This window comes from Dipteris shenzhenensis, chromosome 24 (genome assembly GCF_047967505.1).
Source record: "Dipteris shenzhenensis isolate YYH24624 ecotype China chromosome 24, Dip_SZ_1.0, whole genome shotgun sequence".
In the NCBI taxonomy this organism is placed as follows: domain Eukaryota; kingdom Viridiplantae; phylum Streptophyta; class Polypodiopsida; order Gleicheniales; family Dipteridaceae; genus Dipteris; species Dipteris shenzhenensis.
Genome location: NC_141619.1, coordinates 5,079,826 through 5,093,747, shown reverse-complemented (window position 1 = coordinate 5,093,747; position 13,922 = coordinate 5,079,826). Strand labels below are relative to the sequence as shown.

Sequence of the window (13,922 nt, the reverse complement as noted above, 5' to 3'; positions counted from 1 at the left end):
TATCATAGTGAACACATCGTGCCTCTCACTTTATTACAACCCTTATCCTTATCATAGTGAACACATCGTGCCTTAGTGCACTTGTATTCTTCCATCCTAGTCCTTCCACAAACACTCTCTTATTTCTTACATCCTAGTCCTTCTGAGTAACTTGTATTCTTCTATCCTAGTCCTTCCACAAACACTCTCTTCTTTCATCCATCCTGATAACTTGTATTCTTCTATCCTAGTTCTTTCACAAACACTCTCTTCTTTCATCCATCCTAGTGCTTCTCATTAACTTGTATTCTTCCATCCTAGTCCTTCCACAGACACTCTCTTCTTTCTTGCATCGTAGTCCATCTCCCTTTCTTTATCATCTCCCCACCCATGGATGTCCTTGGAATTGTCGAAGACGTGGAGTTCGAAATTAACAATCTCAAAGAATGGATTGCTGACCAAGGAGCACAGAGAGGCCAGAATTCGACAAGGTTCTCCTTTGACACACATGGAGAGAGAGGAATTTGCTGCACAAAGGCATGCAGAGAGGGAGGAGACTCTCAAGATAGTAGAGAGTGAAAGACTTTTAAGACGTATGATAAAAGCACGACAAGATCTCTTAGACTTCTTAAGTAACCTGCGTTATCGCAGCTCTCGTCATGGGCGATTTGATGCGGATGCTGAGAGAACAATAAGAGCCTCTCAGAGAAATTATAAAGAAACAATTTGTGATTGCTTAAATTTCTTCTTCACATGTAATTATGTTGAGGATACAGCTGTGGAGGCAGTGAAAGATTGAGTTGTTGAGAAGATAAGAGAGACCAATGATGAGATCTTTTAGACTTTGGGTGATTAAGAAGATAAGAGAGACTGTATTAAGGTGTTTTTTGACACCATATGGCTTTGAGTAATATGATCTACTTCTTGTACAAATGTGATGTTAAGAGAGACTGTATTAAGGTGTTTTTTGACACCATATGGCTTTGAGTAATATGATCTACTTCTTGTACAAATGTGATGTGCTCTTTTTAAAATGTACTCTAGTTTTCATAACATGTCACGCCATTTTTTCTAATTTGATTTTTTAAAATCTCACTTTTTTTCTTTTAACAATGTGATGTACTCTAGTTTTAATAACATCTCACGTCATTTTTTTTAATTTGATTTTTTAAAATCTTCTTTTTTTACTCAATGTTTTATTTTATAAGAGCCTCTTTTTTTTAAATGTTTTATCCAAAATTCTCACAAAATGAATTTGGACAGTGCAAGAGTCAAAAATTAATGAAATAAGTGTTCTTTCATGATTTGTTCGCTTTATTGCCATGGAAAAGCAGGTCGATTGTCTCATAATGTCACATCTACTATTTCTTATAAACCTTGTTATGTCGAGGATCACATAGTTAGATTGTCGAGACAGGACTGCCTGAGGCTCATTGGCGGCTTGCAGAAATGCTTATGAGCTGAGCGCTATTATTGAATGATGCACTAGGGGAGTTCACTTCATACAAAGGTTTCCAAATCAAGACTATGCAACGCATGGCTTGAGCTTGCAAGCTGCTATCAATTTGAGGTGGGCATGGAAAAAAATCAAAGAACAGAATCGATATGAAAGCAATGACATTTCAAAAGAGGAGTGGTAGAGTTCCGAAACGAATCAAAGAGCTCCTACACATTTGCATCTTGGGGAGGACTCTCATCCACATTTCCCAACTCCGAGATTTAGATGAGATGGTTTACTAATGTAGGCACACAAACAATGTTGCACCACTACGATCTATCATTTTTTGTGAGCTTAGCTCCATGTAGACAAAGATGATTCTCCAAATAACTTGCTTTTGGTACAAGCTCCATCATTCTTAAACCATCCTTATTTTAATCTGAGAGACTTTGCTATGAGAAAGTTTGTATATACCTGACACATGAAGAGGAGGTTACAATGCCTAACTCACGAAATGTTCCAAAAGCTTAAATATAACTAAAAAAGAAACGATAATAAACTCATACGTAAAGGAGATTTATTTTAATCAAATGAAATGCCAAAACCGTGAAAATCTTGGGTCACATCCAAAAATCCCTGCACACTTTTGAGTTTCCCATTATGGGTCTTGTGTATTTTACAACAAAAATTATGAATGTAGAGACCTTCCCAGATTTGTGCAGCTTGTTGCAAGCTTTCTGAAGAGGAGCGGTGGCAAAGAATTTGGAGGCACAAGCATGTACCAAAACTATGGAGATAATTATTTATTGGACAAGATTGTGGAAGACCGTGGCAAGTACGATTGTCGTAACGAGAAGGCAAGGAAAAGCCGAAGAAGAGGCAGCCGAAGGTGCAACCGCGGGAGTGTGAACTCCAGGAGAGAGGCTGCTGGAAGATGGAGAGACAGCTGGGGTTTCAACTGTCGGAGGTAAAGCAGGTTCGGCAATATTGAGAACGTCTGAAGGTGCAGGAGGCGATGCAGGGAGATTGGGCAACGTCAAATTCACCAGCTCGTCAGGCACAACTAAGTGCAACGGGTATGCAAATCCTGCAGGCTCCGTCTTCACATTCAGACACAAGTTATCTGCAGTCGCGGAGGAAAATCGGTCAGCTTGTAGATATACCTCCATTGCGTGAAGTTACTTTAAGGACTAACTAGACGACACGCCTCAGGCTGGCGGAAAACTTACTCAAGTAGGCACTTGCCGTGGCTGGGAAGTCCGTTATCAGTGCACCTACTTTAAAATATTGCACTAACATATTAAGCTCGAGCGTGGGATCCGCCTCAAAGTCAAAGTCCAGAGTGACAAATTCATTTCTGAGATAAGAGACGAAAACAGTCACGTTTTGCGCTTGGAATAAGTCCACCACATTGGAGGGATTCACCAAAAACCCTGAGTTGTCAATCTCTATCAGCCCCCGAGGTAAAGTAACGGATGGTGCAAGGGCCTTAATTTTTTGAACTTCACTTTTTGTAATTACTACGTCTGGACTTGATACTCTGTACACCAGTTCATACGAAGTCAATTGCCGCATACGTTCGAGGATGGCACTATCCTCAGATTGGACTAGAAATCTGTCGGATAGTTCAAGTCCAGTGGCTTTGATGGCTGTTAGCACAGCGCCCACGACATCTAGGTGAATTTGAGTGTCGAGAAAATATCCGTACTGCATACACAACCAGACATTCAGCCCCAACATTAGAATAAAACAATCTCCCGCCCCATTTTCGAACAAATTGAAAACGACGCTATTTGTTTTCCCGAGCCGTTCCAAGGCTGAGCTGAACAGGTATCGTCTCGTAATCTAAGATCTATGCTGTCTGAGCGATGCCCTGATTTTCCCTTCTTAGATAATGCATGCATTTTGATATCCATACAAGCGTCACCTAGGGGTCATCCATCTTACCACCTTTTTATTAACAGAATACGTTACACACCAGCAAGGAATTGGCCATTTCCAAATCGAAAAAGATATGATAAAGGAGAAAAAGTCACAATATAGACACGTTCGGAAACACTGAGGAATTTGAACATCTTACTTTTTGGAGATGAACAAAATAGACAAATGAATCAGAAGTTGACAAGTAAACAAAATGAAATGAATGCCCTCAGAAGACCTACCAGGATCCGTAGGTGAAGCATGGTAGGAAACGATGAGAAGAATTCATGAGGTAATGGGTAGATATGAGAGGGATGGGACCTAGGGGTCATCTATCATACCACCTTTTTAATCAAGAGAACATGTTTTATGATGGCATGGAATTGGCGTATTCCTAAATTGAAAGTAGAGCCATGACAAAAAGGAAAGGGTGTCACGAATAGAGCGAGAACGAGGATATTCTATAGTTTAAATGTGTTAGTCTATCGTGAAGATATGGTTACTCGTTTGCAGACAAGCATTAGGGACTTAGTTTTGGGTCATCAGTCGAGGTGTAGAACATTTTTAAACAACATAGACCAGATGAATCAGAAGTTGACAAGTAAATAAATTGAATATATATGAAAGCCTTCCGAAGACCTACCAGATCTCCAGGCATACCATCAGGAGCTATGAGGTGGGAAAAGATAACATGAATTCCCGGTTCTCCTCTATGAGTTAGGGGTTTGCACATCTGGTAAGATATTTACCTGAATATCAATAAGTAGTCCAACAGCAGCTGAGATGTTCTTTGCAAAATGCAGAAAGTCTGACAGTGTAATGATGTTCTCCTGTATATATGCAGGATTGCGGACAATCCCATATTGCTGCTCCTCAGGGCTAAAGATCCTTGCTGCCAAAATAAATTTTTTTATGAATCTCACGTCCACCGCACCAAGGGACACCAGATCCATATGTTGACAGAAGCATGTGGATGTCGATTCAAGCATTCCCAATTTGTCTAAATATGAAATAGCTAATCTGTCTGCATAAAGCAAGGAAGACAAAAAAGCGGTACCTTTCAAGGTGCTGATTTCCTCCCATGTCATGTTAAAGGTGAAGATGCCCTTTGCAGACTGCAGCTCAGGAACAGAGGTCAATCGACTTGGATAAAAGTTTGAGTGGGTGCTAACGTCAGTATTTGTCAGCAAGTTTGGAGATTCCCTGCAAATGGGAACACCATCCCTTGTCATTTGGATGGGACAGTCAATATAACTTGCCCCCCACTCCACAGCACCCTGATAAGCAAGCAAAGTGCATCCTGGATAGTCACCACTTGCTCCATTATGTGAAATGATGAGAGGTTTGGTCTTAGCACCTGCAGAAATTTCAACAGCATTGCAATTGAGCTTTGTTTAATGCCAATAGGCAACCAAAGAAGAGTCCTTTACTGCAAGTAAAAGAATCAAGATTGCAAAACCTGTGCTTATACCTATTTGCTTCGGTGGTGGACTGCTTCTGTAACATGCTGCATTGTCCAACATGTAAGTTAGCAGCCATACCCAGATTTTGAGACAATTTCAAATTTCATAACAATTTTGTTGCATTCTTTGTGTGTGTGTGTGTGTGTGTAGAACTGTAGCAAGAGTAATAACCCACCTAAAGCCTCAGAAGCAGTCGAGGGGAAGTCAGTCAGAAAGCCATCTACAACGGGGCCGGTAGCAGGTACGTATTGCAAATATTCATGGATAGGATCAAAACTATAATTGTATATGGTTGAAGCAGCATCACTTACAATACCCGCTACATATACTGCTAAGCCTGCAATATGTGCGTCTTGAAGGAGCGTAGTTTGCGATTCTAAGTAAGAAGTTGTGTTATCTACTGGCCAGATATAGTCTTTTGGAACCAGAATTCCTGCTGCAAAGGTTGCAACTTCTGCCAGATTGTTTAAGAGTGAACCATAAGTAGCATTGGTACTTGGATCAACTGCTCCCTTTTCTTGGAACTCAAATATCAATTTAGTGGTCGTCTTTGGAGCTCCTGCTCGAATAGCTTTCAAAAACTTAACCTCAGGAGAAGATATGTAATTGATCATCATCGTCTTTAGGCTTGACAGAACATATGAAGCCATGTCAAGTTTGTGTTGTTCAAAAAAAGTGGGATACTGATCCAACAAGAACACAATGCAGTTGTCAACCATTTGAGCTCGAAAATTAAAGACCGGATCAAAAAGACCAAAGCAATAGAAAATTCTCTTTAAACCCAGAAGATGAGATGCCGCTGTACCATGTACCTCAACATTTAGCCAGAAGGTGGTGTTAAAAGGAGATTGTGCTGCAAGCAGTGACACATTTTCTGGTTGAAGAATAAAGTAGAATCCATCGTAGTTTGGAGAACGAGACTGTGTTGCCTGTACAGCTAAAAGGGACAAAAAAATCTATCAGCATTTTAGAATGGCAAATAGATGAACAAACTACTTCAGGAAAGATATTCAAACTGCTTCAAATAAAAAGTTCGAAGTATTAGAACACCATGACTCAGATCCTCAAAAGTAAACAATAAAAAGGATGCTCTCGTGGCTCTCATCTAATAGATGCCACCCCTGAAGCCACACGTGGCCATAGTATTATCAAGTTTTGCACAACTCTTTGCCCACCCTCATATTCAGTAACCTTATAACATGGACTCGGTCCATATCAAAACATCATTATGCTGCAATTTTTAACAAGTCTAGCCAGTATTTGTATGTGAACACTTACATAAGCCACATCAGCTTTCTTAGCCCAAATTCATTTTGCTTTATTTCAACTTCGTGTTTGAAACACTTTGTAATCAAAGGTGGTGTTTTGCCTTCTTTTTAAGATCAAATACTCCAAAGGTAAGGATGGCTCATGAGACTCCAGATCATAAACAGGAGAATTCGTTTAGGAACCCAGACAACACTGACCCCACCTTCGTACAGAGGGGGGCTTTTCTATACACACACATGCTTTCACCACAACCTGTCTAATTTGCCAGGCAGCCGATATTGATGGGATGCAATTCTTGATGCACTGCCAAGTTAAATGTGGAAGGGCACAATGTAAAATAGAACCATGACACCCCCTTCCTATGCTGTCGAAAGATGGCGTTCGTAGCAATCAGCAATTATTGAGATTGTCTCGCTGACTTGCACACGTCTTTAGGAAATGAAAAATGAGCAAATAGACAACGCATCAGTGACCGCACTCTTATTCCCTTTCTCGTACTCAAATGTCAAAGTTACTAGTATGTTCTCTGCACTTTATTTTCGTCTATGCATGATTGGCTATCACGTCCAACTATCCTGCCTTAACATGTGTCCTTATGCTTGGGTATCCAAGCTTCCCATGCTTCCTTTGTTTCAACACGGGCTGAAAGCAAACATTTCCCCCACTAATTTGAAGTGAGCCTGGTTTTGTAACATGTCTCACCTTCTCTAGTAAGTATGATTTGAAATTACTCAACTTGCTCCTTAACACAATAGAATACCTCAGGATGCTACGATGCATTGGCAGAGAGACTCATTTTGCATCTGTAACCTTTGGAGAGAGACCAATCCCTGAGCTCCTCCAATCTGGCTTTATGTTTATACCTAGATGAATCCAGGAACATTCCCGAACTCATCCTCTAAAAACACAACATAGTGCAGTTTCAATCTCACGATAAAATTGAAAACCATAAACTCCATCACCCATAGCAGGGACTAGCTACTATGACATCCCCACTAACGTCATCGGCGCCCAACAGTGGGTGTAGACCATAGTATAAAAATATGCTCTCATACATACAAATACACATACCCACACATACTTGAGCATCCATTAATACAAAGTCTTCGTATTGAGTTTCTGTCGGCACTCCGGAGGTGAAGGGCAGACTCAGCCATGAAGAAGGCTAGCACTAAAGGAGAAGGCTAATCAAAAAGTAGTCCAAAATCTCTTCATTCAAGCTACAACTGCTTGTGAAGTCTAAACAATTTCATTTTAGTCTCTCCCAAACGAGCATCTAAATCCAGTCTCTCCCAAACTGGCTTTATGTTTAACCCACCCATTTTGCACTTTGTTTTTGGCACCCATGCACACATTCATTGCCAACCTAGCCACAAACCAAGACTAAATTTGCACAGCTTATAATATCCACCCATACCATGCACAAAGAAAGAAAACTATTACCAAGCCCTTCTAGACCAAGTCAAAGCATTGCTAGTATGACCATCAAGCATGGAAGGAGAGCAAAAAAAAATTATGAATCACATGCACACCTCTCAAAAAAAGAAACAAGCAGCACAATTTTGGCCTCATGCATCATCCAGAAGGTCAAAACTACGTGCACAGTGGTGCATCGCAAGGACTAACTAATCACATTCACCCCACCCCCCCAAAAAAAAAGTATGCAAAGCATACATCTCTACAATGTCTTCATATTGTCTCTCTTTGGTGAAGGTCAAACTTTGACTACTTTGTGATGAAAGCCTAACTAAAAGAGCTACAACCCCTTGTGAATACAAGATTATTTCATCCTAATCTTCCCCAAACAAATAATTCCAAGCATTTCTGCTTACAAACGATACCTGACAGGGCGATGCAATGCAAAAAATAGGGGAGGAAAATAACAGTACAAATGTGTATTGAGCCCAAAGGTATATCCTACTAAACATAACAAAAATATATACCAGTCTGCCTTCTACTGGTCCAGGCTAGCACATCTCCAGTAAGAACTTGGCCAGTTTGTCCTATAGGTCAGCCAATCTAGTGAAAAGCTTTTAAAAGCAAGGCCCTCATTGTAAAAAACAGTGGTTTCAGAGCAGCCTTATAGGAATGTGGACTCCAAGAGGAGCAAGATTATCACTAAATGTTTCAGCAAAGGTTCCCTTGGCGTTGTTCATTTCAGCACAGTAATTCACTTCAGCATTCAGCAAATACTTCGAGGAATCACGAAGCCTTGGATTGCTCTCATTATATTGATTCATTCCAGATTCAGCATATATTCCAGAGCTACTTTGGGCATTTGTGTAAGAAAACAGCTAGTGTTGAACCCGGTCTTGCTTGTAATAGAAGACTCCCTGTTTCAAAGACCAAGTCCAAGCATTGCCCCGCTAAAGCATACGTCTATAGCTCCTTTTTCATCGTTCAAAAACAATAGTTATGCATGGTCTTCGGCAGCTTTGCCACAAAATAGGGATAGAATGGGTGGCTAGGTCTTTAAATTGGAAATTCGCAAGGTAAGAATAGTCTTCTAGTTGGCGTAGGATGCCCTTGTCAAAGTGAAAGCAAGTATCATGATGAACTTTTCTTCTCATAACTGGCACGGAGAGGCTAGAGAATTCCTCTTTCCGATGTGCACAATTTTTATTTTTTCATTCAAGTACATATGCTTGTGAATTCCCGATCACAAGATACAGCCATAAGGACCACCATGCATAGTTTACATTGATCACCTACCGACAGTATAACAGGCAACATGTACGAAATTCAGCCCATTTCGTTATGCAAGCATTTCTTATATGTCGAGGATCACCGCCAACAACTGTACACGTCACATGTATGAATATGGTTCAAGCAGGTCCACTAAGAAAAGCCAACACTAAACAGGAAACATAGTCAGGCACATTTGAGATTTCACATTCAGCCACAATGCATGTTACGTAAGACAACTTAAAAGAAAGCACACAAGCAGAACGACTGATTATGGGAAACTGTCCACCGTAAGCTTTTAGGTCTTAGTGCGATTCCAACACTGCAGGGGATGTGCAATACTTTATGGGCAGCAATCTGGATTGATTCTGTAGGTCTTTCCGCAGAGTTCTCAACAGGCTGCTGAATGAGAAATATACTCGTGTTATCAGACTTTTCCATCAAGAGCAATCAATACGAGAGGAAAAAGTGTAACTGGTACCTGTCAAGTTCGCCACCTGGGCCGCTGTAAGGTCTATGGAAAAGAACCCTGTCAATAGTTCTCCGTTCACATCATACTGGTTTAGAAGTTTAGGATAAGTCAGATTTATGGATGTGCTGAGTCCTAAATCGATTCCAGTTCGACATATGCCAATGCTGTCTTTTGTGAGTTGCAAATCACAAAAAATTGCAGTTCCAGTTAAGCTGTTGTTGACAGCATAAAGGTATGCAGCTTCAGTTTGATCAGGAAAAAGCCCTGAGGAACCCCCACGTGCGATGACAATTGGTGCCGCACCTGCTCATGGACAATCAGAGTTAGAAACAAGGAATGGGCATTCACAATTTTAATGTTGCAAAGCGTCAGGAAACACGGCTGCTACTTTCTGCTTAACACTCGAATCAGCTGGCACAACAGGAAGGGTTGTTTTACTCATGAAAGACACAGGGAAGTGGTTTAGTGCATGTGCCAACCCTTAGGAACCAAGAGCTATTTTTTAGTTCTTTGATGTCAGAAGGCCTACCTCTACATAGATGAAAGTAACGCCCAATATAATCTGTCACTCTAAACAAGAAAACGATACCAAAAACACACATGAATAATAATTGGCCACTTCCAACACGAATACAAAGACGAGTGATAAAACAATCACCATAGCATTCCAAACACCTTGGTCATATACGTGAGTGGAAAAAGTCTACGTTGTATTCCAACAGTAAAGCAACGCGATGTGCCAGGCTAATCTTTGAGTTCGACCACCAATGACCTGGCGTTCACGTCTGGAAAGAGCCAGGTGTGCAAGGAAGCTTAACCTGCGGGGCCAAATCACGAGGTCGTGTGCTCAAATCCCATAGGGAGAGCAACCAAGAGTATCTACACCCTTCGGAAAAAGGAGTAGAGGAATTTGATCGCAACACATTGAAAGGTCGAAATTTGGACGGGGGAAGAGTGGTTCAGGATATGTCTCTTCCCTGTCTCTGGCGCTGCTCCTTGTGAACGCCGACTAAAACCAATGCAGGAATGAGCAACTTTGCCGCCGAGCAGCAAAAAGAGGACATCGCGCTCGTGAGGGCAAATGCTACGATTTGCGAAAGAGCGAGACGTTTACACAAATAGAAGGAGAACAAGCCTGAGAGGAGAAGCCTTGAAAGCTTCCCAAGCATGTGTAACTAAGAGCAGAAAAAATGGTGCATTGTGTCGGAAGAGAGCGTACCTTGCACCGTTTGCCATGCGGATCCCTTCTGCGCTAGAAATCTGTGCAGATAAGCGTTTGGGATCTGATGGGTGAAAGAGGAGGAAGAAGCAGCATGGGGGAGGGAAGAAGAAGAAGATGAAGAAGGGATGGTGGAGCAGAGTAGGAGACAAAGGAAGAAGCCCAGGAGGGGCCGCATTGTGGGCAGAAGAAGGGGGACTTGGTATGGGCAGAATAGCTGAGGGAGAGGGAGCGATCTAGAGAAGCGAGATAGCTACTGTGTGTGTTTGTGTTTGTGTGTGTGCGCGTGCGCAGGCAGGCGCGAGCAGAGCTGGACGGATGTTGACGATGAGAGCTCGGGTGGGAGAGAGGAAGAAGGAAAGGGGGAGAGTGGAGACAAGCTGTGTGTGTGAGAGAGAATTTTGGATGATTTCACAGAAAATGCATTTTTTTGGATGACGAGATAAGTGAGTGGGGAGAGTTGACCGTGGCACACTGTGGAGTGCGTGCGTGCGTGCGTGCCTACGACGAACGCGCCTGCTGGCTCCATGTTATGTTTAACTCTAATAATTTATAAGGACCTGGTGATGCGATTCTCAGTCCCTGTTGTTTCCCTTGCCAGCTAGCTAGCTGGAACCCGACGCGCCTCTCCCCACCTCTTTCCCACAACCGCGTGGGTCACCGGACTTGGTCAACCATACCAGCTCTCGGCTTCTTCTTTCACACTCTCCCCTTCTCCATCTTCGTTCTATCCGTCCCCCATCGCCCTTTCCCTGTTTCACACCGCCCACGACTGTCGTAGCTTTTCTCTGCTTTTTAGCCTTTTCCTCAGTTCTGTCGTTATAACACCTTTACCTAATGCTGATGACGTAGAATCCAATTGCTTATAATGCCGCCCCATGACCAGAAAACTACCGTAAATTCTCGAATTCTTTTGTCTTCATTCTCATTTTTCTACACAAACATGAATTAAATTAACTCATGATAACAACGTCGACCTAGTTCTTCAAGAAAAGCAACTAAAAAGTTTCGTGTAGTTCTCCACGTAAATCACCTCCCTCTCTCTCTCTCTCTCTCTCTCTCTCTCTCTAGTTTGATCCTTTATCAACATCATTTGTAGTTCCTTAAGATTAATCATTCCTACGATGTAAAAATCTTCTCATTTCTACCTATAGGCCCATCATGGTTACCACCCTTCATGGGCAAGCTTGTTGAGTTCCTCTTGTCATTTTGTGTGAATTCAATCCTCATATCAACATTGGAGCTTCGCACCTCATCTCATTTGTGTGAGTGTGTCTCTGTGTATAATGAGACAATAAAGGATATGTCAATCCTATAGGCTTTCAATAACAATCTTCATTTCTTTTCTTTTACACCCATGGCCAACTATTAGGAGCTCATCTACCCATGGGCAACACTCCCAAGTAGTAGGGAGGCATCCCGAGGGATTGATAACTAGCTTAGTGGGCGAACGCCCAACCACCTGAGGTGTCGCTGCTTCGCCATCTATGCTTTAAAAAGCATAATAACAAATGTTTTTAAGCAGTTAGAACAACAAAAAACTAAGTAATTTATTGGTCTCTCAAAGTCCCCCATGTACCAATCAATAGATTCTTCTAAAGCAAGGAGGTGTCCTTTCTTCTCAACTTTAGATGTTAATAATTCTACAAACAATTTAAAAGTGAAAGTTCTTGCTTGAATTGCTATACACTTTATTACTAGACTTTGTAAAAGTGTATTTTGTTCCATTTGTTGCTCTATGGACCTTCTTCTCGTCACACAGTCTTATTATGACTTCCTTTTGAAGTCTTATTTTGGAGCTTTGTTAACAAGTTTTGCTACAAATCATTTTGTATAAGATTTTCCTCATTTTAAAACTTCAATTAAAGCAATAAGTGGATGATCCTTTTTCTACAAACCACCATCCATCATCATGTGCAAGAGGGTCATTTGCCTCTTCTAATCAAGTATCTCAAATAGATCTTAGATAATAGTACAAGGTAGGCATACATAAATACATTCTTTTTGTTCATAGCATAAAGGAAAGCCATCGTCTTACAGGGCAAGAACTAAAAAAATTATACATATTGTGTATTTTCGTATTCAAAGGCATGAGAATAGTAATAATGGTTTTTAATCATACACCCCCATTTCATTGGCAAGTGAATGATGTCACGAATGTACCACTAGTTATATTTGGAAAGAGTGTCTACACTTCATGACTTTTTGCATGAGTAGCTTGGTTTTTTGTAATCATAACAAATGCATTTGTTTGCGAAATTCTTAACTTCACACATTCACATAGCAAATAATTAACCTTAATTCACCTTAGGACAACTTCTCCATTCATGCTATTTTCCAAAACATAAGCAACTTGCCTGAGAGTTAGTAATAGGCTAAGTGTAACCTCTTAGATAAATTTGAAATTAGCGACGTCATTTAGATTTTGTATACCTTCAAAGCAATACTACAGAGAATAATATGTAGAGCCCCCCTGTAGTTGCCATTCTCTCATTATCTTGCTACAAATTCCTTAGCTCATGATTTTAAAAGCAAAGAAGAAGGAAGATTTGAGTAGCAAGAGGATCAAGAGAAGGAGCAAGATGAGCACAAGGATTGAGGCGAGGTCTCAATGCAAATAGATTTTTAAAAGAGCTACTGATAGTGAAAGTGAGAGAGGGAGAGAGAGAGGAGTGCACACGATATAGCTACCTGTACACTAAGTGTATTGACAATGAACATGAAGATATACATGTGAATCCCTCAAGGGTTAGGGTTTGCCCCTATGCCTTATGTAGATAGTGCAATTTACACTATCTTTAACACCTGCTCTTAAATTGCACTGGGTAAGTAGAGGGTGCATGTATAAGACCTATTTGTGGATTTCCTTTGGTGTATATGATAGCATCCAAAACTGAAAGAAAACTGAAAGAAGTCAGAGTAGTATGTGCGTATGTGAGCACAGGACTACGTAGTGAAAGCATGTACAATGAGTACAACTTACGATCCTGTACAAATCGTGGATTTCCCCCTCTTAAGTTGTGGGTCATCCTTCGCCTTTGGGAACGAAACCCAAAAAATAGGTTGAAAGGGAGAGGAAGGAAATATGTAGAAAGTCAGGTCCACCTGGATAAAAAACTGGTCAATCAAAAGATGACTGTGTGGAGAACTGTGTGTATGGCTATGTGCTGAACATGTCAAAGCTGAACTGTGCAGCTGCTATGTGGAAGAGGCATCCGGATGTGAGGCTAGTCGATGTAGCGATGGAGAAACAATCCGGTAGATTGTGACAAACAAGGGTGTCACCAACCCAAAAGAACTGACACAACAATGTGTGAGGTATGCTGCAGTAGAGGTATAATTTCTATCAAATGATGCGTGGTCGTAGAAGACCGCATAGTCGGTGTAGACAGAGTGATCCAGGGGCTGGAAATTTGGGGCCAAAGGTACAGGTATGATACGCTGCTCTATTGAAGAAGAGGCCCGTAAAACTGACAA

General features: G+C 41.2%; 1 protein-coding gene across 1 annotated transcript; it reads right to left on the bottom strand.

The window, feature by feature from the left end:
• Window positions 1–1,997: 1,997 nt before the first annotated feature.
• On the bottom strand, window positions 1,998–10,832 carry LOC147886114 (glycerophosphodiester phosphodiesterase GDPDL7-like). Its single transcript, XM_087395166.1, has 9 exons — window positions 10,446–10,832; window positions 9,236–9,529; window positions 5,613–5,737; window positions 4,976–5,483; window positions 4,809–4,844; window positions 4,395–4,694; window positions 4,087–4,229; window positions 2,647–3,124; window positions 1,998–2,540 (listed from the first exon to the last, which is right to left on the bottom strand). The coding sequence occupies exons 1-9, from the start codon at window positions 10,621–10,623 to the stop codon at window positions 2,221–2,223; spliced, it is 2,382 nt and encodes a 793-aa protein (XP_087251292.1). The 5' UTR covers window positions 10,624–10,832; the 3' UTR covers window positions 1,998–2,220.
• Window positions 10,833–13,922: the final 3,090 nt, after the last annotated feature.